Raw genomic sequence first — 24884 nt, forward strand, 5'->3', positions numbered from 1 at the left:
ATACTTCTCTTGAAACGTTGCATTCTTAGCATAAGTTATCTTTAATACTAGACCTCTTATATATACAACATCATTAAAAGCAATTGGGGGGGGAGGCTTGAATTTAGAAAACAAAGGACTGTCACATGTGAAATACAACATTTCTCCTGCTAGCTTTTGACTGTGTGCATCTCTTGTCATTTTTAAACCTGACGCTCAGGGTGGAGTGACAATTTTGTGGAAGGCCAGGGAAGATAGAAAGAACTACTGTGAAACAGTAAAGGAAGTGCTTTTCCAGCCACATTGGCAGTGCTAATTTATACAGTCAGTGTGAGAATAAGGTTGCTTTTGGTTTCTGCTTTCCCTTCAGTTCCAAATCCTACCTGAATTAGAGTTGAGAGAACATAGGCTCGTAGGGAAATGCACTGGAATTAAGCAACTGGTTCTCAGATTAGGGGCAGTTTTTCTGAAAGTAATCACATTTAAGAGATGTGTTTACTGCTTTTTTTGTGAGCTGTTGCTGAAGCCCTCCATTTATCTACATGTCCCTGTATCAACCTGTCTGGGAGAAATGGACAGTTAACATAGGTAAATAGAGAAGATTGGGTAGTTTAGAAATGAGAAAACTGAGTACCACCACCATTCACATGGGAGTCAATGTGATGTAGTGGAAAGCACACTAAAATAGAAGTGGAGAGGCTAGGTTCTATCATTTACTAGCTGTGTGTCCTTATCCAAGCCGCTTAACTTCTGGGTCTTTTCCCATTTTGGTTGAGTGTTGATAGCAATACTAGCCTGGTCGAGCTTTCAGGTGTGTTGGGGGAGAATTCAATGTAATTATGCAGATAAAAGCTCTTTGGAAACTGTAACATACTCAGTAATTGAGATTATTATGATTACCACAAAGCCTGGTAGAATATCATTCAGATAAATTGAAGCTGTTGATTTTGGTAGTTGAATCTAATTTAGTAGTTACTTATTGATAACATCTATTTTGGTGCCGTGGTTTTCAATGATATCTAGCCCTATTATAATGACCTACAGTCTTTTTTCTTTTTTTTTTAAGATTTCATGGTGGAAAGGGTATTTGAGCCAGCCATGGAAAGATGGTTAAGATCTTGACAAGGAAAGGTGATGGCTAGAAAGAGTGACATTCCAGACAGCGAGAAAAGCATAAACAAAATATGGAAGCATTGTAACGTACTTTGCTCTGGGTAGAATCCAGTTAGGTGGATGCCTGGGTTAACAGGATGGGTTAGAAAACGAGGGCTCCAAAAAGTTGCTTGAGGAAAAACTATTAAATGCTATTTCAAGAAGCTGGGACTTGATTCTAAAGGAGCAAGAAGCCTTTGAAAATAGTTGAGAAAAGGAAACATAGGACTTAGCCACAAGTGGCATGAGGGGGTCTAAGAAAAAGGATTCCTAGCTTGGATAACTGTGTGACTGTTTACCCTATTAGTAGAGATAAAGAACTTAGGGGAGGGATGGGAGTTCAGAATGTCTATCGGCTTTGGCATCTTTGGGCACATCCCTTTATCTGCTCTGACCTGCAAACAAAGGATTAAATAATTTCTAAGATTCCACTCAACTCCCAAGTTTTAATAATTCTTGGGATTTCATTTAGTAACCTATAATGGTGGATGAGCATTGAGAAATCTTCATTTCTCAGAGCCTTTCAGAAACTAGCTGCTGCATTTTTTCAAGAGGCAACTTTTGAATTTACCTCCTAGAATGTTTAATTGAACAAACATTATTTAAGCTCTAATTGTCTGCTTTCCTTTGAAGGGTTTCCTCCTTTCACAGCTTGGAATCTTTCTAGGCTCTCCCATAGGAATCCCCTGTGACTCCATTGGCTGCAAGCTGCAGGGGTCTGCTGCCTTGAGGAAGTGGGCAGGTTGCTGGAATGAGTTTGTTCTCTTAGCCATTAGTGGCTAGGTCCTATTCGCAGAAGGTAAAGAGGCTTCTTCTCCCCTTAGCAGTGTTTCGTTTTTGCTTTGTTTGGGGAGTAAGGCACCAGAGTGGTCAAATGCATGACTGCCTGAGTTTAAATCCTAGTTATTGTTCGTTAGATGTATTTCCTTGGGCAAGTTACTGAACCTTCCCATGTCTCAGTTTCCATATCTGTAAAATGAAAATACTTACCTCAGTTTTGTAATGGAGATTAAATTGCTTAGAAGAGTGCCTGGCACTTAGTACTGTTTAAATATCTGTTAAATATTTTTTTTGCTGATAGAGGACAGACCATTGTTTTAGTTTTCTTTAACAAATTTAAATGGTTTCCCATAGCCAACATCCTAGCTTCCCAGAATATCAGACACAGGGTTTTTTCCTAAAGAGGCAGCAAATGCCTTCTTGCAGAAAGAAAATATTTTCACTCTTGGCTTCCTACTGCCATCCCCCTACTTCCACCCTGTCTCCCATTCTTCTTCCTAAGTGCCTTCCTAAGTGCCTTCCTAAGGTTAACCCTGGTCAACCCTCTCTTTTGTCTGCTCAGGTCCAACAAGGGTCTCACTCGAGAGGTGACTTTGAATCTTCCCATTTACTCTGTTTGGCATTGACTTTTGCTTGTCTAGGCTCTGATGTTAGGTAGATCTTTTCCCCAGACAGACGTGAGCCCCGAGCCAAGGAGTCGGCTTCTGTGTATAGCCAGTAATTGGATGTTTTCTCTGTGAGTTCCTGATGATGAAATTCATATTTCATCCAAGAGTATGACCATTTCAGAGGTTCTAGGAATGCCAGCTACTGTCTGTATTTTGGCCTTCAGTGTACCCCAGACTAAACTCATTCTTAAAATGTACTTGTTCTTCAGATCTTTGGGTTTCTTTACTGTGGTCATTATCAAGCTTTTCTTCTAGTTTATTTTTCTTATTTAGCCCCACTGACATTTCTTCAGTATTACAGTCACCTGTACTGTTGCCCCAAACTGGCCAGTATTGTAGTCCTCAGTTATATTTAAAACCCATTTTGTGACTTTTACATATTGTGTCTATTGTGTATGGAAAAGTAGCAGGATCAGTATAAAGACATGGGTAATGGCTCTTTTTTTTCTTTTAAATAAATAAATTTATTTATTTATTTATTTTTGCCTGTGTTGGGTCTTTGTTGCTGTGCGTGGGCTTTCTTTAGTTGCGGTGAGCGGGGGCTACTCTTCATTGTGGTGCGTGGGCTTCTCACTGCGGTGGCTTCTCTTGTTGCGGAGCACGGGTTCTAGGCACGCAGGCTTCAGTAGTTGTGGAACATGGGCTCAGTAGTTGTGGCTTGCAGGCTCTAGAGCTCAGGCTCAGTAGTTGTGGCGCACAGGGTTAGTTGCTCCGCGGCATGTGGGGTCTTCCCAGGCCAGGGCTCGAACCCTTGTCCCTTGCATTGGCAGGCAGATTCTTAACCACTGCGCCACCAGGGAAGCCCTGGGTAATGTCTCTTAAAACAGGTAGTCAACATATGAACTCCTCTTCTGCACTGGACAGAATTTCCATCATCTCACTATCATAAGTGGAAAGGTGCTGCCCTTTAAGCCAGTGTGAAAGTCAAGCCAGTTTTAAGTCTTTTGGAAAAAGAGGTACATGTTAGGAAATCCTGAATGGTGATGAGTCAGCCTAACTGATCCAGATTGGCTGCATTTTCTACCACTGGCCAAATTCTGCTTCTAACTTCCATGGCACAGCCTTAGACATGCTTCTGTATGATAGGACTTTGACCCCCAAGTGCATCTGCTACTTAATTCAGGTAGATTCCTAGGAAAGACTACCACTGAGGCTCGCTCTTTGGCAGCACTTCTGTCGGTGTGGGGTTATGGATGAGGGGTAGGACTCCCGGTGCTCTGCTCTCTATTTCTGGAGGCAGGGACAGGAACAGCACCTGACACGTAGATATGATGTTAGCATTGTGTTCAAGAGACTTAATAGGGCTTCATAAACCCATATTTCTAATAGTCCCCAATGGAATGCATTGTACCACAAGATGTTCCTTAACCCTGAATCACCGGAACTCAGTCTAAAAATCCAAACTTGTTCTCTTATATCTAAACAGTTGGGAATAGAGGAGAGTGAGTTGCCTTTAGAAAGTCAAGTTGATAGTTTCATCTCATTTTGGTCTTTGTGATTAATTATGACCTACAAAGTGGTTACTACTCTAGCAGGAACTTTGAATTTCCTGAATAGATTTCCCTCTGGTTAGCAGGCAGAGGAAGTACTGACTTTTTTCACTTTCCTGGGGTGGCCTGGGTACTATCTCATTGCCATGTCATTTGTTGACTTCTTTTCCCTGATCTCTGTTTGGTGTGGTAATGAATAGCAAAGCAGAAAACTGGAGGCCTATGTGTATACTTATGGTGCCCATGCTGTGATTGCCAGAAGGCCAGAGAGCCAGTTTTCTAGTGAAACAGACTAATGTTCTAAGAATTGCTTTCATTGAGAAAGAGAACAAGGGGGGTGGGGGGTGGGGAGGCGTGGAGGTGGAGCATAAAGGAATAAGGAATATAGAGCATTCCTAAACTTAGATTCTTAAGTCAGCCATTTAGAGTTTCATGGGAAGACAAAATGAGAAGTAGCTGTCCCAAGGGTTTTATCATTTCAGATATCCTAGATCTCTATTCTAGAAAGTTTCCACTGATGGTAGAATAAAGTTTTGATCTTATGCATCAAATCTCAGACTGGACATGCATTTGTCTCTAACAACACCAGGCTACCCTTATGTGGTATGTATCAACTTCATGGAATTGTAATGATTGATTTAGTGGAAAGTGCTCTGAACTTGGAGATGGAAATACTGTTTAAATCCCAACTGCCCTTCTTTCTAACATTGTAACTTTGAGTAAGACTTTGAACCACTGGGTCCTCTGTTTCTAAATCAGGTTTAGGGGATAATAAAGCCTACTTCACACAGGTGTTGTGAGGACTGAATGAAATAATGTATGTGAAAGCACTGAGCAGCACAATGCTTGCTTAGATTTTTCTTTTTTCTTAGTCTAGGGAGGGATGTATATCCACCCATTAATATTATGGATGTAATTGTTCCACATTTTTTGCTTTTAGGCAGAAACTTCTGTAGATGACCATTAATTCCTCTTACAGTTAATGTTCAAAACAAAACAAAAACTGAAACTTCAGTGCTTGTATATAGAATAGTAAGCTCAGACATTTTGCTGGTAGTATCAAAACCATGGGCCTGTGATTTCATACATGTAAACTAAAGAATCGCAAATCTTGGCAACTTTGTTTTTTCACCATTCTAAAGCTGGAAGAATTAATGAGAACTGGAAGTAAGAGTGTTATTGTAATCGGGAGCCATTTTGTACAAAATAAAGGATAAATTTGTTTATAAAACATTGCGTTTTGGTAAAAACAGATTATGAGAGAGAGCAAATTGAGTAGAGAGTGACATCATAGTAATGCTGAGAATAAAAAGCATGGTGGGAAAAATCGATCATCATGTGCTTCCAAGCATACTAGAGTTAAAAAGAAACTGTGCTTATATAGGAATTTGTTATTTTTCTGTGTGTGGCACATCTAAATAACAACGTAATGAGACCAACATAGAGGGAGGAGTATATCAACCAAGGAGAGTGGACATTGCTTTATTTCCCATCTGTGGTAGTTCTGGGTCTTCCCTAAATCTGTAGTCCTGTTTATACTAGTGCCCCTGCCCTCCTGGCTGGATTTCATAGAGTTTCTGCTGATTTATTATCCAAACTCCTATCTTTAGTTGGGGCTTCTTTTGTGCCCAGAGATATGAGTGATAGCGATGCTCTCCTGATCCACATTCCGGGGCTCTCACCTAACTGGTCGCCATCATTTGTTTCTCCCTTTTTGGCCTTTGATGTAGCTGAGTATGCTAGCTAAATCTCTTTAGAACAAACTTTGTGGGATGGTTGTAACCTAATGAGCTCATTGCTGGTAAAATCTATTTTTTTTCTTCTGGGCTGAAGGTGGTAAATGTGACAGATAGGAAATACAGTCTGTGGTAGGAAAGGCAAGAGCCGATGCTGCCTATAGGTTTGACTGTCCCTGTCATCTGGGGTTGCTGTCAGCTGTCCTGTGTCTGGGGTGACCCCCAACTCATAGCACTTGATTCATGCTCTCTTTTGTTAATTTGTGGAATATATTGGCTGCTGAGGTGAGCAAGGTTCCTAAACCTCCTACCCAGTGTACTGAAGAAAATAGTCATCCAGTGTTCACCTTAAAATACAGCTTCTGATTTTTGCTCTTTAGTCTTTGTCTACATGCATATTTTTATATAACTGCAGTCATTTTATATATTCCTTTTTTCCATTTGTGTCGTAAACATTTTCCATGTATATTTGTAGGACTCACAAATTATAGCATAACAGCTACATAATGATAATGATAACTGTGATGTATAGCTTTGATATATCACAGTTTCCCCCGCTTGTTATTTACCAAGGCTGTATCTGGTTTCTTGGTGCTTTTTTGTTTGTTTATTTGTTCTTGTTTGTTTTTTGTCATGGGAGGCATCAAAATGAACATCTCTCTGTAATGTTTTACCCAGAGAGAAATCTCCAGGAGCGAGACCCAGGATATGAACACTTTAATGGCTCTTGTTTTGTAATGTCATATTTTGTTTTCCAGAGAAGCGGCACCTTTTTACAGTGCTACCAGTGTGCCCACAAACCCCTTTAAAAGCAAGGCTTTAAATGTTTAGCACAGGAAATGCCCTTGCTTTTAGATGGATCTTTTCTTATTCTGAGGAAAGAACCAAGCAGGATTTATTTTTTTATTTTTTTTTTTTTTAAATCTTATGTGGCCAATTTACTAGTTTTTATTTATTTATTTATTTATTTTTGGCTGTGTTGGGTCTTCGTCTCTGCGTGAGGGCTTTCTCCAGTCGTGGCAAGTGGGGGCCACTCTTCATCACGGTGCGTGGGCCTCTCACTATCGCGGCCTCTCCTGTTGCAGAGCACAGGCTCCAGACGCGCAGGCTCAGCAATTGTGGCTCACGGGCTCAGCTGCTCCGCGGCATGTGGGATCCCCCCAGACCAGGGCTCGAACCCGTGTCCCCTGCATTGGCAGGCAGACTCTCAACCACTGCGCCACCAGGGAAGCCCCCCAAGCAGGATTTATAAGCCCTAGCTAGAAAAGCTAGAAGTGACTAGCTTTTCCTAAGCTGGCAGGAGACATTGACTGTGTCGGGCTGCTGACTGCACAACGCCCTGGAGTGGCTACACTTGTGATACGTCTCACTTCTGGCACTGAGCCACCAAATGATTTTTGGTGGACTGTTTCTACCTCCTCACATCAGATGTGAGAGCTCAAGTTGGAGCTTTCGTTATAGTTTTCTGCTGGTAGAATGTTGTAGAAATACAGCGGGTTTGCTGTATAGTCTTAGTAACTTAAAAAAATGTCCTGGTATGTTTAGAATGACTATGTTTTTTCTATTTGATTCCTTTGCTCCTTCGAAAAAATTAAAACATTAAGCAAGATAAAGAAAGTCTGATGTAGCCAAGAGCCTCTACTTGAACCTTCTGTCAGGACTATTTATTTAAAGCATTGTTAAGTTTCCATGGTTCATGTTATCTCAGGGTATCTTGTGAGTTAATCTTGTGATATGAACCCTGTGGTCCCTACTCTGTTTGCCCCTTCTCTGCTAACTGTGTCTTATTTTTCACAGTGAACATAAAGATTCTGAAAAGAAACACAAAGAGAAGGAGAAAACCAAACACAAAGATGGAAGTTCAGAGAAGCATAAAGACAAACACAAAGACAGAGACAAGGAAAAACGAAAGGAGGAAAAGGTACAGAACTTTCCAGTGGGGAATGAAGATGTGTGGGATGTACTTTTCATTTTGTTTACCTTGTAAAAGCAGGTATTGAAAGTACCTTCATTGACTAGTAAGATTCCCTGGGCTTTGAGTGAAAAAGGTCTGTGTCAGGAGACATCAGAGCCAACCAGAGTCTTAGACTATGAAAACCAAAGCCCTTTACCACTGTATTTCATGCACCAAACCTATCCATATCATTACCTTACTTTATATGGCAAATGGATAAATTGAGGGATGTAGGGTTTCTGGGAAAGTCAGTTTTCTTTCATGGGGAAAGTTAATTCTGCTAGCCAAATCTCTGTAGAACAAACTTTGTGGGATGCTTGTAACCTAATGAGCTCATTGCTGGTAAAATCTGTTTTTTTTCCCCCTGGGCTGAAGAAGGTGGTACATGTGACATGCACATCTGGCTGTGAATAAGTAGTAGTACTGTGCATAGACTTTTTTTAAAAAGTTTTTATATTAGTTTCTAAAAAGGTAATGCTGGATGGACTTGCTAAATTCAGACAATATGAAATAGGGAATAATAGTGAGAAATACGTCTCCCTTTTACCCTCAAATCACTGTCGTCTATCTTTCCCTTTCTGGAGACAGCCACTGTACTATTTTTTGTATTCTTCCATTGGTACCCTCTGTGTGTGTGTGTGTGTGTATGTGTGTATGTATATGTATTCCTCTGTGTGTATGTGTGAAGATTTTTGTAATGTCTGCAAAGTTGAAGGAGGGCAAACGTAAATATACTTTGCGTATATCAGAGAAGATAGGAAATAAAGTACTCCTTTTTGTTTTGTTTTGGTTTTTTATTTCCTGTCTGCACTGCCAAGGGCAAATCCTTGAGAGGTGGAGTATATTTATTGAGGGAGAGGGGCCTACCATCATTTAAAGGTAAAAAGCCACCATTTTGAAGGGAAACGTTTCTCAGTAAATTGGACAGTTCATCTGAAGAATTGTAAAAAAGGAGTCTTAGAAGAGCATCAAGACCTTTGGTCCACCTGTTTAGTTTTGCTAACAAGAAGAGTCAGTCTGAGATCAAGATGCCCCAAGAGTGGAGGCCAGATCATCTCAAGTAAGGTAGAGGCTTCTTCAAGTTTAGTCCTTTTAAGGTACTAATCAGTTACTGTTGTTTTACCTTTCAGATTAGAGCCTCTGGGGATGCAAAAATAAAAAAGGAGAAGGAAAATGGCTTTTCTAGGTAAGATTCCTCTGCTGACTTGGCTTCTCTTTCTCTGTGTGCGTTCAGTAGGCCAGCTGCCCACGTTACAGTGTTGTCTGATCTTACCTAAAATGCACTGACTGGCCATCTCCAGGTTTTCGAGGAAGTTGGCAGTGAAAGGACTTGGTCTGAGCCAATGTGAGCATTTCTAGAGTGCCATTTAGTGAGACTGACCAGCACATTTTCTAGAAGGCTGTTATGAGTGGAGAAGGTTGACAGAAAGAAGCTTTTTTAAATTGAGATATAATTTAACATTCCATAAAATACACCCTTTTAAAGTGTACAGTTTATTGGTTTTTAGTATTTCACAAGGTTATATAACCTCCCCATTATCCCTATCTAATTTCAAAACATTTTCATCACCCCCAAAAGAAACTCTATACTTAGTAGTAATTTTGGAGTTTCCTGAAAAACCCCTACTCTGAATTGCCCCTATTCTGAGGCTCATATATAGAAACTAACTTGATCTGCATTTTAGGGACCGGTGTAGATTTGAGTAGAAATATTTTATCTCTTTTCCAGAAGGAAAGGAAAATACGCACAATCTAGAGGTCACTTTTCCTTTACTTTTTGGGGCCATTTTGATTCTGTTTTCCTCATCAGCCTCAACTCCCTAAAATAAGCCCGAATGTCTCCTCTGGTTTCAAAAAAAACAGAACTTATATGATCATATATTCTCACCTGCTCCACTGAATGGCAGGATGGATTTACGAGGAGTTGTGGGGAGTATTTGCATTACTGTCCAGGGCAAAGTGTTTTGACAGTTTTGCTCCCTTGAAACTTTGAACTTTCAGTTTCGTTTGAGAACATTTTTGAGAATTGTGCCATTTACTCTGGGTCCCTTAGACCAGGGAGAAGCAAGTGCCCTCTTCAGGCATGTTCTGTAACTGTTCTAGGAATGCAGAATAGTAAAATTCAAGAAGCATTAGAGCTGTAAGCTGGGCATTCTGATTTCTTAGATAACAGTGACTGAACACAGGGCAACTATTTCCTGCCAGGAGACTGCCTTGAACTTTTATGAGACTAAGATATGATTAGACTCTCTGGACTTGGTGTGGAGTCCTGGGTTCAGTTTCAGACTTTCTGGGCTAGACGGTCAGAAGCATACCCTTCGAGGCAGTGGTCTCTGTGTTCACTTTGCTGGACTGCTCTCTAGCTTGCATCTGTATCGTGGTAGAGAATCCACATGCTTCACTGGATGGAACAGTTTTCTGGTAATTGTTTTAAAAATTCTTTCTTCAGGCCTAGTAACCCTTCCCAAGTGTTTTTAACTTCACTCATGACAGTACTAGGATCTAGCATTTACTTAACTAGTTGGGTAAATGGCAGCATTTCTTTCTTTCTGGTGCAAAGCTTTTGGAGATTTTGGACACTTGGGGCTGTGTCAATGGTTTCCGTCGTGGGGAGAAACAGCTATAGAGGTCAGCATTTGGGGAGTGTGCATAAATAAGGAAAGAAAGCTAATCTGTTTAAACATTCAAATTCATTTGCAAGCAAGGGGATCCAGTATGCTTGGGGTGGGGGTGGGGGTGGGGGCACAGCATTGAAACCCTGTGAATATCCTTTCTTTGGCAGCTAAATCTGGATGCTTTTCCCTTGGCCCCCCTAGAGATGAGTGGCTTTGTGTCTGGAGGCCATTCCCTGTGCCGAGTTAGTTAGCTTTGTAGATGCTTCTGGCTGTGAGCAGTGCAGTTCCGACAGGATGTGCCGGGCCAGGGAACATCCCAGGCTGTGGTGATTGCTGGTCCCATTGGTTGTTTTTTTTTTTAATGTATTTATTTATTCATTCATTCATTCATTCATTCACTCATTTATTTATTTATGGTTGTGTTGGGTCTTCGTTGCTGCACGCGGGCTTTCTCTAGTTGCAGTGAGCGGGGGCTACTCTTCATTGCGGTGCGCGGGCTTCTCATTGCAGTGGCTTCTCTTGTTGCAGAGCACGGGCTCTAGGCGCGCAGGCTTCAGTAGTTGTGGCACATGGGCTCAGTAGTTGTGGCTCGTGGGCTCTAGAGCACAGGCTCAGTAGTTGTGACACACAGGCTTAGTTGCTCCGCAGCATGTGGGATCTTCCCGGACCAGGGCTCGAACCTGTGTCCCATGCATATATGGCAGGCGGATTCTTAACCACTGCGCCACGAAGGGAAGTCCGGTCCCATTGGTTTTTTAACTTGTTCCTTCCTCTTTTTGGTTCAGGATAGTCATCTAACAGAATCATCTTTTTATATTCAGAAGGCAGAATCTTAAGAAAAATAGGACAAGGTACTCTTCTGTGTATAAAGTAAGTAAACCAAAGGAGGAAGTTGAACAGTGAATAGATTTGGCTTAGAATGACTTCAGTTTGTTTTGGGCCTCAAGTTTGTGGAATACATTTTTATTCCTTTTTTTGTGAAAGCTGTATTTTAGCTTTTGGAGCACTAGAATAATCAATTCACATTGCTTGAGGGATCAGATACACAGACCCCTCAAATAAAGCGAGGAAATAACTTAGGTTTGTTCCTGTTGTGGTGTGAGTTCCGTTGGCGTAGACAGCTACGATGTAGTGGAAAGAATCCTGATAATAAGGAGTCCGGATCCCGAACCTTGATATCGCCTCTTCATCTGTAATTGAGATCAATACTGTCTACCTCACAGGGCTGTAGTGAGAATTAAGTGAGAAAAAGTGCTCATGGAAAACCTTTTAATATGTACACATATATGTTATCCTTCCACTAGCTACTTCCCCCTACTTTGCATTACTTGATATAATGTAGATGTTCTACCACTCATTAACTAGCAATTTTTTTCTCTTTAGTCCACCATTGATTAAAGATGAACCTGAAGATGATGGCTATTTTGCTCCTCCTAGAGAGGATATAAAGCCATTAAAGAGACCTCGAGATGAGGATGAGTGAGTATTTCTTATTACTTTAATTTTTTTAAACAAAAAGGAGTCGTTTAGACAATAATACACAGAACAACTGCATTAGTTGACTTTTAGTCATTAGGAATTTGTGATTAATAGACTGGGTGACTGATTTCTCTTTGAATTATGAGAAATAGGGTTTCCTAAATAAATAAGTAGTGTGCCTGAGGCTTAAATGGAGAATATATATTTACACTTTTCTTATGTTTTTTCTTATTAAAAAGGTAATGCATATTTATTGTTGGAATTTCAAATAATCCAGAATTCACAAAGAATATTTAAATTATTTAAGTTACTTTAAGTTTATCATCACCTACCACAGATAAGTTTTCATTGCTGAAGCAGTTTTTCCTAGGATCTGTGCCTGTTAGTACCTTCTGAGTGAAGTTTCCATGTATAGAAGTAATAAAATTGCTCTTACTTAAAACAGTTATTTGAGACTTACATGTACCTCTTTCTCAGGTTCAGTCATTGAGGTTAAATCCTGTTCATTATTTTCAATCTTGCAGAGTTTATTATGTTTTGGGAATCTACAAAGGATTTATGGTAGAAGATGGATGGAAAGGGAGGAGGGAAATACTTAATGAGCTCATTTGTATATATTCAGAATTCATAGAGAATTTCTTTCCTCCCCTTTCTTTTCCAGTTATTACTTTGTGGTAGCCATTGTTGCCCTGTGTGTGTGCTTCCCAGATTTCTACCTTCTAGTGTTGTCTATTTTTGTATGTATCCCTCTACTCCACTTCCCTTCCAGGCCTGCGTCTAGTATAAAGTTGTTTTGTTCTATATAGGACTATAACTGTTGGTCCTTGGTCTGGCCTTCTTTACTTTCTCCATTCCTGTTCTTGACTGTAGAATGCCCAGCCAAGAGTAATAGCAGCCACGCCTGCCTTGGAGGCCGCCAAGAAGAGTTTGGAGGTCCTAATCCTATTGGTGAGAACTACTGAGTCACAATTGTGTTAACTGCGTATTCATGTTCCCCTTTCTAGTGCTGATTATAAACCTAAGAAAATTAAAACAGAAGATACCAAGAAAGAGAAGAAACGAAAACTAGAGGAAGAAGAGGTTAGTAAAGAGACTTAGGCCCTTTGGGGCTTGAGTTTGGAATAGGGAGTTTTCCGTAAAATAACTTCTGAAGGCCAAATGGGTTTTAGGAATTTATTGCTCTCTTGTAGAGGAAACACTGGGAAAAACTCTTAAGTGTGTTACAGTGGCTGCGGCACTGTTAGTTTTAAGATCTCAGCCTTCCTGGGTGTCTACCCATAGCTATGCTGCCAACTGACATGTTCTTGGAGAAGCTGTGCTGTCTTCATACATACAGGGGAAGTATTAGCAAGAAATCATTTTGGCTTACAACCCAGAAGAGCTTTCCCTAGGAATGTTTTTTAGTGCTTTCTCATATCTAACAAAGCTTGCTCGTCACTCATTTTGGGTAACTCTCCCTATTTAAAGTCCTTTAAATGGGTGTCCCTTGGATACAGGATTAAATCCAAGCTCTTTACAACTTCTCCCGATCTGGCCCCTGCATCTTGTGCCTCTTCTCTAATTTACCTTGTTCCAGCCTCACAGACCTCCTTTGTTTCTTTCCACACCAGATTCTTTTGTGCTTCAGGGCTTATGTAACACATGCTGTTCCCTCTGTCTGGAACACATATACTCTTCCTCTTTTCTTTCTTCTCCTAGCTTATAACCTTCCTTAAAATCTCAGTTTCAATTCAGTTACTTTTCTAAGGGTTCTATTTGATGCTTGTGGTAGATTTAACATATACTAATATGGTTCCTTCTTTTGACACTGTCTATTTCTTGGACTAGAAACTGGGGGCGAGTAATTCAAGAAAAAGATGTCAGAAATTCACAGGGGTCTTAATCTTGCACTCTCCTAAGAGAAGAAGGGGTTGAGTAAGTTATTAGCTTTGCTGCATTTGAGTTTAGCCATTGTCTTGGACAAAATGGATTCACAAGTATAAAGTCGATAGCTTGAAGTATCGTCAGTAAAGATAGTGATAGTAAGGGGCAGTGAGTCTTAAAAGTGTGATCTATCATAGTAGTAATAATATTAATAATTCAAATTAAATGTACTAGATGCTTACAGTGTGCCAGGCACTATTCTTCACGCTTTATAGGTATCATTTCATTTAATCCTTACAACAGTCCTTAGAGATAAATATTGCTACTATTATCTCCATTTTACACATGCAGGAACTGAGGTACGGAGAGGTTAAATCATTTGCCTGAGGCCACACAGATACCAAGTGGTAAAGCCGGGATTTGATCCCATGTGGTTTGATTCCAGAGCCAGCACACTAGCTGCCATGTTATCCTGCTTCCTGTGGGACTTTGCTGATCCTCCAAATCCACAAGAAGGCAGAAGGAGTGTCTTTAATGAAATCATATTAAGAATATGAATGAGTAGGTGAGCCGTAGAGAGATGATCAGGGCCTGCATTTAGGGAATTGTAGCTTTTCTGACAACTAGCCTGTTCTTGGCAGAAGCTCAAGTGTGTAAGAGCCAACTCAAGGAATTGAGAGTGAAATGTTGAGTAGTGAGTATGATAGTCACTCCACTTTCATGTAGATTACCAGTACAGAGCAGTCAATAAAGAAATGTAAAACTTTAGCTCTCCATGCGTTCTATATTGCCTTTATGCTTATGTTGCATTTATGTAAAATAATACCTTTCTCTGGGTTTCACAGAGGTTAGTAATAACTGTTAAAACCATTTGGGAGAAAGAATGGTTGACTTCATTTATTTAATTGTCTTAGCAACCCTCTCCCTACACGGGAGGGAAAAAAAAGCAGGCTGAAAGACTAAATTAATACCCAGTCTTATTGTGGTAGGGACCCCAGATGGCAAGATCAGTCATTAAACCTCACTTGCTGGCTATGGTGTTTTTCATTTCTGGGAATTGTTCTGAAGTCTCCTAGTGACTGATAATCCCATTTTGAGGCTTGAAAACATACGATGTAGCCAATAGTTTCCTGATGAAACCATCTGCATGCCTGTTCAGAAGCTGTTCAGAGAATGTCTTAACTGAAAAACATTTCCTTTTCCTGTGGTGTGTTTCAGCCTAAACAGTAAACAGTATCTGAATTAATGCAATTCTCTAGTATTTTCTCTTCCCAGACATACTTACACGTTTATATTCTCCATTCCTATTTTAAACTATGTGTAGTAATGTAGTCTTTCCCCTTTGTACACTGGAGGCCATTTGCTTTCTCTGAGGTTATCTGATTACCATCCTATCATGTGTAGTCCTAGAATGTTTATATATTCCAGCCATTCCCATGAGTCACATTCTACTATTTTTCTGGTAAACTTGGGCTCTCATCATAGTCAATAGCAGCTTTTTGACATTGAGCAAGTGACAAAACCTGTTTCAGAGTTTCCTTGACTATAACTGGAAGAGGTCAAACCAAACTATAAAGTTCTTTCAAGTTCTGCCATTCTGTAACTGATTTTAAGATGACTCAAAACCATCTTTCATAGCTATATAAAACTTGCTGAATAAAGATTTAAATTATATTGAATAGTTAGGACAAAGGAAAATATTCTTCAGAAGAGTTTCGATTCCGTTAAGCAGGACCCCCACCTCTTAGCACATTTTTGTCTGGATGTGTGTGTGTGTGTGTTTTGAGGTTTATCACCTGTATTGATGGATTTTACTTGTTTATGTTTGTTCTTTTTCTGTGCTACTGTGACAGCTCATCTAGGGTTATAGTTCAAAGGAATACTATCATGGGAATTGGTAATTGTTGTAGGACTTCCGGAGTACTTGCTTGCCTACTGCTTCATGACTTTGTGTATGCAAATAGCAGTAATAAAGTATTTCCCCCCCAGACTCAATCAGAAATTTCCTTTCAAATTGTATATTTAATACATTAAAAGTCTCCTGTACCTGTTATTTGGTGGTATTAGAAGAGGTGTAAAGATGAGTAGATTTTAAAATAAGTGAGGATAATACCCTGGGATTACTCTGTCCCGAACTCCACTGAGGCTAAAAAAATACAATTTCCCAGGCTCTTCCCTTACAGAATGAATGTTTTTAACTACTTTCTTAGGTAATCATGTGTCTGGGAGTTTTAGGAAATATCGCTTTAGAGAAAAGTACCAATAAATTTTTATTCGTCTATCAAATTGAGAGTATTGGACTCAAGAACTTCTCCAGTTCTCATATTCCATGATTCCAGTTTTTCTGTCTAATGGCTCCCCAAAACTACTTCGAGCAGTGTAATTGGTCCTTATTTAAGTGCTTTCTCACCATGTTTCTTTGTAGGATGGTAAATTGAAAAAACCCAAGAATAAGGATAAAGATAAAGATAAAAAAGTTCCTGAGCCAGATAACAAGAAAAAGAAGCTGAAGAAAGAAGAGGAACAGAAGTGGAAATGGTAATATTTCAGCACTGGGTTAAAATGTTAGCTCTTTTATTCTACAACCTAATGAAACAAGAATATTGAGTATTAAAATGAATAGCTTGATATTTGTGGGAGGAGGGAAGTACTTAAAAGAATCTCTCTGGAATAACATTCTGAAATAAGTTTTGCAGGACCTAGTGAGAACATTAACTACCTCTTACCCTATTGGATCTCAATACTATGTCCCACCCTATTGAACAGAGTGAACTATAGAAGTCCTATATATATATATATATATATATATGGAAATTTAGCATATGAATAAAGTTGCATTTAAAATGAGAGGGAAAAGATGGATTGTTCTATAAATCATGTTGGGGAAATTGCCTATTTGTTTAAAAAAAAAAACCTCCACAAGAAAACCTGGGTGAACATTTTTATAATTGTAGAATAACGAAGACCTTTTGAAGCAAGACATGTAAGCAGAGCCATATGGAAAATATTTATAAATTTGATAAAATTAAAATCTTCTATATGGCAAATCAACAAACTCATGCCATTAAAAAAAAAATCCTAAAGGATAATATTTGTACTACAATGGGCTAAGATTCCTAATATGAAAAAAAAAGTCTTTTAAAACAATTAATGAAAGGAACAGTCTGATAGAAAAATGAGGAAAAGGCAACTCATTAAAGAAGATAAATGATTAACAAACATCTTAAAATATGGTGAACCTCACAAGTAGCAAAGAAAGATGCGAAGAAAAATAATAAATGAAACATCTTTTTGTTTAATTTGTCTCAGATTAGGAAAGATTAATAAGTATCAAAACATCTAGGGTTGTAAATATGAGAAAACAGGCATTCTTCTTCACTGTGGGGAGTGAAGATTCAGACAGTCTTCAATGGAGGACAGTTTAGCAATAACAGGTTATTTCTAGATGTTTAGAGTTTTGAAATAAACTTGTATTTTTAATACTGGTTGTTCTTAAAACTTTGTATTATTTAGCCACTACATCTATAGTATACATGATTTGTTTATGTTGAAAAAATTCCAATGATTCAGAGGTATACGAGTTAGAAAAAAATGACAGTTCCCTTTCCTTCTTTCTCCCGTTCCCATTTTTCTTTTCTAGCTTTGAGGTAACCACTATTTGTAGTTTGGTATGTAGAGTTCCAGAGCCACTGGTATGCATTTACTCTGTGGCTTTTGTAATAGAGAACAGTAATCTCACCAGTACGTCTGAGCAAAGGGGAAACATCAGTGTCCAGAGAGGTGGCTGAGAGGAGCAGAGCTGCAGTGGCAGAAAGGCTCAGCACAGCTGTGCAATCGGCATTGTTGGTGTGGACATATGTGGGGTTAAAAAAGGAAAGTGTAAAGGAAAAATACAGAGCAAAGGAACTCTGGGCCTTTCTGGGCTCGGTCAGAAAACTAAAGAACATGTGTTTTTATTTTCCTCATTTTTATTTCATTTTTTTCCTTTGAAATTAATCAAAGTTTTTAGTGATGGAATATTGAAAGGCTTTTATGACCTTTAATAAAAAAATTTTTTTAAGATGAAATGAAGTGATTCTATAAATCAGGGGTTATTATTGGGAGTGGTGAGTTAGTAATTCGTCAGTTTGTTATGTCTCTGGGTTCTGTGGTTGGGTGCTCAGTAAGTTTGTTGAGTGAACAAGGTACTTTCTTTGTCATCACAAGCTCTCTGCTGCCTTCCCCCTTCCTTTGGAGCCCTGGCTCTTATTGGGCCTGGAAGCAGATGTACTCTTTTTCTAGTCCAGCCTTTTGTGTGTGGAATTAGGTATCCTTGAAGGGTCTAATAGCCTAATTTTGCTTCTGTGGTTGAAATTCCTGTCAGTGTTACCACACTTTAATTCTGAGAGACTTGTGACCTATGGTTTTTATTCTTGTTTTGGTTTAAGTGGGACCATTGGAGATGGTAGGTTTGGGGCTGAGTAATCTTTGCTACAGCCTCCAGTGCATGCGTTTCTCAAGTCTGATTGTTAAATCGTGTGCATTCTTAAGCACAATGCTTGAAGGTACCACTGTAAGTTTTTAGAAGTAGAGAACAGGAATGACTGGTCTCTTAACCTATTGCTTGCCCTTTCTGTCACTGTAGGCTTGCCTGTTAGACTCTGAAGTCAGTGGTCCAGTCCTCAGTGACTGTCACTGAGAGCCTAGTCAGTGAACTTAAATGGCAGATACTCTCATTTTTACTACCTCTCTTGCTATCTCACTAAAAGAATTAACACCCTTTACCAGTTTGGCAAATGTGTAGATCTTTTGCTTCCCCCCCCCAGAGTCATAGACTTGTTCATCCTGCCAAAAAACAAGCCAACTTTGAGCCTTTTCTCCCTCCTTGGTAATTTTGGGAATGGGAAAATGGTCGGGATCCCTGTGGGTTTCTTTACTGTGTCACATTTTCTCCATAGAAACAATGTTACAAGTGGTGGCAGTATGCTCAGGCTTGTTCACAGAAACCTATTAAACCCAGCTCCCCCTATTTAAAAAAATTTTTTAAATTTTAAATTTATTTTATTTTTTATTATTTTTAATTAATTAATTAGTTTATTTATGGCTGTATTGGGTCTTTGTTGCTGCACACAGGCTTTCTCTAGTTGTGGCGAGCTGGGGCTACTCTTCATTGTGGTGCGCGGGCTTCTCGTTGCAGAGCATGGGCTCTAGGCACGTGGGCTTCAGTAGTTGCAGCACACAGGCTCAGTAGTTGTGGCATGTGGGCCCTAGAGTGCAGGCTCAGTAGTTGTGGCACACGGGCTTAGTTGCTCTGTGGCATGTGGGATCTTCCTGGACCAGGGCTCGAACCCATGTCGCCTCCATTGGCAGGAGGATTCTTAACCACTGCACCACCAGGGAAGTCCCAGCTCCCCCTATTTTTAACTGTTACCCGTTGTAGCTATATAGAGTTTCAGCTCTGCTTTGAGTTGAGTGTACTTTTGTCAGGGTTGGCCTGTTGGAACATAAGTCCCATGTTTATTCGAAACAGATGATTCTTCATGAGAATATCTAGAAACTGGGGAGTTTGTTGATGGTGTTAAGTGTGATTAAGTACATGTTTTTCTTAACTTTGTTGGTGAACCATTGATGGGGGCCTTAAAAGGCCAACACTACTATTTTTATTTGTATAGTAGCAGTTGCTGATCCAATGATATCAGCATGTGTCATAGGATATGTTCTTTCTTTCTGTTTAAACTGAGGTTTAGTGTTGAGTGCATCTCTTAATTTGCTTAAATGGTTAAGAAGTTACCGTGAGCCTTCAGGATGAATGTGACAGAATAGAAAAAATTATAAAAAGTTGGACTCTTAATTAAAAAGCACTGGAGTTGGGAATTCCCTGGTGGTCCAGTGGTTAGGACTCTGCACTTTCACTGCTGTAGGCCCAGGTTTGATCCTTGGTCAGGGAACTAAGGTCCCACAAGCCGTGCTGCGCGGCCAAAAAAAAAAAAAAAAAAAAAACGAAAACAAAACAGTGGAGTTGATGAGAAGAACGGAACCAAGTCCTAGGATAAAGGAAAACATGGTGCTCTGGATCCCCATACAGTTACTCTGTGACTGCTATAGATAGGCTTCTTGCAGTTCCTCTCATCTCTGTACACACATCCATCCATACATACGTATTTTCTCTGATTTGGAGAGTAAAAGATTCTGGGGGAAGTGTGCAGTTAAGTGGTATTATAATACATTCACTTTGTTATGCAGTGATCCCCACCACCATCCGTCTCCAGAATTCTCATCACCTTACAAAACTGAAACTTTTTTAAACAATAACCCTCCTTCATTCCCCCTTTTCTCGCCCTCAGTAACTACCATTCTACTTTCTGTCTCTGTGAATTTGATTAATCTAGGTACCTTGTATCAGTGGAATCACAATATCTGGCCTTTGGTGACCGGATTATTTTACTTAAGAAAATGTCCTCAAGGTTCATTCATGTTGTAGCATGTCAGAATTTTCTTCCTGTTTCAGGCTGAGTAATATTCCATTGTATGTATAAACTCCTTTTTATTTATCCACTCATCTGTTAATGGATGCTTAGGCTGTTTCTACCTTTTGGAAGTTGTGAATAGTGCTGCTGTGAACATTTGTGTACAAATAATTTGTTTGAATGCCTGCTTTCAGTCCTCTTGAGTGTATTCCCAGGAGTGAAGTTTCTAGATCATATGGTAATTCTATGTTTAACTTTTTGAAGAACCGCCATATTGTTTTCCACAGCAGCTGTACCCGCTTCATTCCCACCAGCAGTGCACAAGAGTTCCAGTTTCTCCACATCCTCATCAACACTTGTTATTTCTGGTTTGTTTTTGTTTTTAAGAATAGCTATCCTAGTGGGTGAGAGTGCTATCTCATGGTTTTGATTTACATTTTCCTAATAATCAGCACCCTTGTCAAAAATTATTTGACCATATATGTTGACCTTGGTTTTATAGTAATGGTATTGTTACAGCACAGTTTTTGATACATGTAATTTTTATTTGATGTTTCTGAACTTTAAAACATTGGCGTTGGAAGATGACAGGAAGTAATAGAATATGCATAACTGGCCTCCAGAATAATTCTGCAGAACTGTAGGACTTTTCATTTAAAGATAGAAATACCGAAGATTAAAATCTGTGAAGTTTTAAAGTATTCTATCTGTAAGACAACTGACTGACTCTTTAAAAAACAAAATGGTGGTGGTGGTGGTGAGAAGGTTTGTCTAATTCTAGAGAAAGAAAGACTTTGAGACATATCAACCAATTGCAGTGTGTGGTCCTTAATTGTATCCTAGTCTATAAAATACTTTTTGGATATAATAGGGATGTTTTTAATATGGTCTGAGTATTTGAAGGATACTAGGGAACTATTACATGGGATGATAGTCATTATGTACTTTCTCAAAGGGTTGTTTTCCCTTACACCTTCACCTGGCATCTCCATTCCCAGGAGGCCTTTTCCTATGTATCAGCTGTAATAAATAATACCTCTGTCATGTACACCGTTGTGGCTTACTGTTACATCATTGTGATAAAACAGTTGTTTCCATATCCATATCCCCTACTTATTGCTGAATAATGATCTCATGTACTCAATATCTTTGGACTAAACTGCTGAAATTTATTTTCCTCCATTCACCTGATTATTCCATCATATTTGTTGTGAGTATTGGCTTTTACAAAGTGAAGGATGCTGGTTTTTTTGACCCAGGCCTTGAATGTGGGGCCGAGAGTCATTCCAGAGCACCAGTCAGTTGAGCAGATAATTATTTTGGCATTTAATAGGTGATAATCTCTATATTAGGTGAAGTGATCACTAAATGAGGTTGTACTTTGTCTTTTAAAGGTGGGAAGAAGAGCGCTATCCTGAAGGCATCAAGTGGAAATTCCTAGAACATAAAGGTCCTGTATTTGCTCCACCATATGAACCTCTTCCAGAGAATGTCAAGTTTTACTATGATGGTGAGTTGTTCCAAGGTTGTCCAATTCTTGGCCAAGGAAAGAGTCTGCTTCTATTTAGGAATAGAAAGTGAGGAAGGATCTTGTGCTGTATAATCCTTTTTGTTTGTTTCATTTTGTTTTATCGTCATCGTATGGTTTGGGGAAAGGGCTATCAGGTGTTTACTTAACTCTTAAAGGCCCATTTGGTGCTGAAAAAGTGCCGTGAGAAAGGGGCTGTCTTATCTCCCTTGTCTCCCTTTGAGACATGGTCCCAAAAAGGTCCATCTACATAGGTCACATAGGTCCACAAGCCTAATGTTTTTATCTGAACTTTACTTCTAAGGAGCTACTCTTCGTAAGAGTTACTAGAAAAGCCTGACTTGAATGGTAGTATTTTATTTTAGTGACATAATGCAAGCTGACAAGCTGCTCATTGCTAGAAATAGTATTTAGTACTTGGTTGAGGATTAATTAGTCTGCCATCAACATCTAGGTAGGGGTAATAGGTGTCTATCACTCACTCTACACAGCACAACACTATGCCTTTGCCCTTTATGCAGTCAAGTCTGATGAGCCGCTCGGAAGAAATATCCTGCCTAGTTCTCTTAGAACCCTTAGAATTGTCTATTAACTGTCACTGGTATTTCTGTCCTTGGGTTGAACATTTTGAGAGTAGTCTTCGATGCTCCCTTACTGGCATATAGCAGTTTGCAGATGGTAATACTCAACTGATTTCCCTCATTCTGAGAGTTTTCTCCAGAAATGGCTAGAGCATTATTCCTCAAACTCTCATGTGCTTCAGATTCACCAAGTGGGTCTGGGCCCATTTAATTGGTGTTGAGTGATATTGGGTGCTTCTGAACCAAGTGGTCTGCTGACCAAACTTTGAGAAACACTGGGCCAGGAGAACTGCTGAAAAGCATCAGTGGTGAACACTCAGAGTTCTGGTATATCTCTGTGTCCACGAGCAGTGGCCTCAGGCCATGGATGCTTATTGGTCAAGGGTAGTAGTTTATACTGAAAGGCTGGGTCTTGCAAGTGAGGAACATGTCAAACTTGGCAAGCTGGAATTCCTTTTTTTAAACTGTATTTATTCAGCGTGCCTGTATTCAGACACCAAGACCCAGCAGCGACAATACTGACGAATCCCTGATCTCATGGACTGTGCCATCTAGCAGGACCTTATAGCCTCAGTGACAAATGCTTACATCAGATAAACATTCTGACCTATGTTGAGTGGACAACACAGGACAAGAGTACAGAGTTCTACTGTCAGCCCTCACAGTGGGTCATTCCTGGAGACTCTTAAATGTGACTCAAAGCTAAAACTCCAGTGAAGAGAAAGAGCCTTTGAAAAATCATAAAAGTTCAGGTATTCTGTAACCCTAGTATGGGTTTACCAAGAGCTTTAGAAAGCTCAACTGGTAAAGCCTAACTCTGAGGTCCAAAGTGATTTGAAGGACAACTAGATTCCTTTCTTCTCTTTAGCCTTTGGGTTTCTCTTACTTTCCAAGATGGGAAGCCAAGGCCTGAACTAATATCACTGGTCACCATGGTCCCTTCCTGCATTCTTGCCCAGTCATCCTTTATAGGAGCTCCAGCTCCAGGGCTCTCACATTTTCTCATTTGCTCTTTCTCAGATCTCTTCCCTTTGATTAGGTAAAGTCCCACACTGCAGTAAGTCAAGAAGTTGTATTTGACTTACTAGTCTGGAGTGATGCTGTCAGTCCTGCCTGCTCTCTAGGGAAGAGAATTCTCAGACTCCTTTAGCGCTTGCCAGGGAGGTGGGGAACAGACTGGCTGAAGCAGTGAATGGCCTCTAAGAACCTCCAGTTTTCAGCTCTGACTCAGCAGTTTCTTATTCCTGGAGCTCAGCCTTTTCTACAAAGCACTACCGTTGTCAGGAGCCTTTAAGTCATCCTCCTACCCTTCTACTGCTGGGAGCTGTCATTTCATCTTTTGACAGCTCATCTAAAACAGGAGGCGTCAAAATTGCTTTCTCTATTGGGACAGAATTCAGTAAAATTTCCCAGAGAGTATACCAGACATACCCGAGAACAGTTTACATTCTTTCTTGCCTTCTATTTTATTTCATTTATTTTATTCTTAGTGACTTAATGGTTTCCTTTATATTGGAAGCATGTTACATCTTAACTGGCAACACTGGTTCCGACTTGAGTGGGGGAATTCTAAAGAAGTGCAGGAAACTCTTGAAAGCCAGCCTATCCTCCCCAAGGTGTCGTCTTTGGAAGGAGCCAGAATGTTGAGAGGGGAAGCCGCGCCACCTGCTGGCCTTTTAAAATTACGAATTTCAAGCAGGTTCTTTCTGTCTACCGTGAAAGTTTCAGTTTGGAGCTGCAATTCCCTGTATCAACCCTACAATCAGGGATAATAACTTTATAACCATCATGAGATGAGATGTCTTCTGAGTTTTGAAATGAATGGATTTCTGGTTAAGTTTTAGTTTTCTGTAATAAATGGGAAAATCCTTGGTGAATTATTAGTACCTGTGTAATAGTAAGGCAGTGGAGAAACGTGTATGCCAAGAACCCCAGTCATCCCTGTGTTCTGGATGAGCCCTGTTTCCCTGAAAGAGGCAACCTCATAATGCCTGTGTTCCAGGGCATCTCAAACTCTAGTGTATACACAAGCCACTTGGGGGTCTCATTGAAATGTACTTTCTGGTCAGTAGGTCTGGGGTGGGGCCTGAGATCCTGCACTTCTAACAAACTCCCATGTGATGTCAATACTGCTGGTCCATGAACTAAACTTTGAGTAGCAAGGTTCTAGAGGAATGTCTTACTTAGATTTTTCATATGGGATATCTGGGCTTGCCTGCTGTGAATATATATTTTTAATTCATATTCCACCCACCTAACTTTAAAGAAGAAAGATGCCTATTTCTTTTCCCCACAATTCCTTTCTTCCACTCCCTGCCCTATCCCTTCCTCCCCTTCTTGAACAGAAGCTGTTTAGCTTAGCAGTGGCAGGAGTCCCTCTGAGGATTTGATTTTTAAAAACCATTGAAGAGGTGTAAAGGACCCTGCTTGCTGAAAGGAAAAGGAAGAGTGACTGGGCCTCCCCCAGGTCATCCCTGTCCTGAGCAGGCTCCTGGGAACAATTTACTGGCATAGTCTCCAGAGAATGACCCAGGTAAATATCTGATACAGAGAAGGCGAATTCGTACAAGTAGATACAAATCAATATACTACTGTCTTTGTTGTTATTGTTGT

The 24884-nt window shown here is 39.9% G+C and overlaps 1 protein-coding gene across 1 annotated transcript in view; it reads left to right on the forward strand.

Annotated features, from left to right (window-relative positions):
* TOP1 (DNA topoisomerase I) overlaps positions 1-24884 on the forward strand; it is an 87276-nt gene that overhangs the window by 37731 nt on the left and 24661 nt on the right. Inside the window, exons 4-9 of the mRNA XM_057530208.1 lie at positions 7603-7726; positions 8890-8945; positions 11758-11853; positions 12858-12933; positions 16142-16254; positions 21557-21672. Of these exons, the coding sequence (XP_057386191.1) occupies positions 7603-7726; positions 8890-8945; positions 11758-11853; positions 12858-12933; positions 16142-16254; positions 21557-21672 (581 nt within the window). The remainder of the gene's footprint in view (positions 1-7602; positions 7727-8889; positions 8946-11757; positions 11854-12857; positions 12934-16141; positions 16255-21556; positions 21673-24884) is intronic.

Source organism: Balaenoptera acutorostrata, chromosome 15, assembly GCF_949987535.1.
Source record: "Balaenoptera acutorostrata chromosome 15, mBalAcu1.1, whole genome shotgun sequence".
NCBI classification, from domain to species: Eukaryota; Metazoa; Chordata; class Mammalia; order Artiodactyla; family Balaenopteridae; genus Balaenoptera; species Balaenoptera acutorostrata.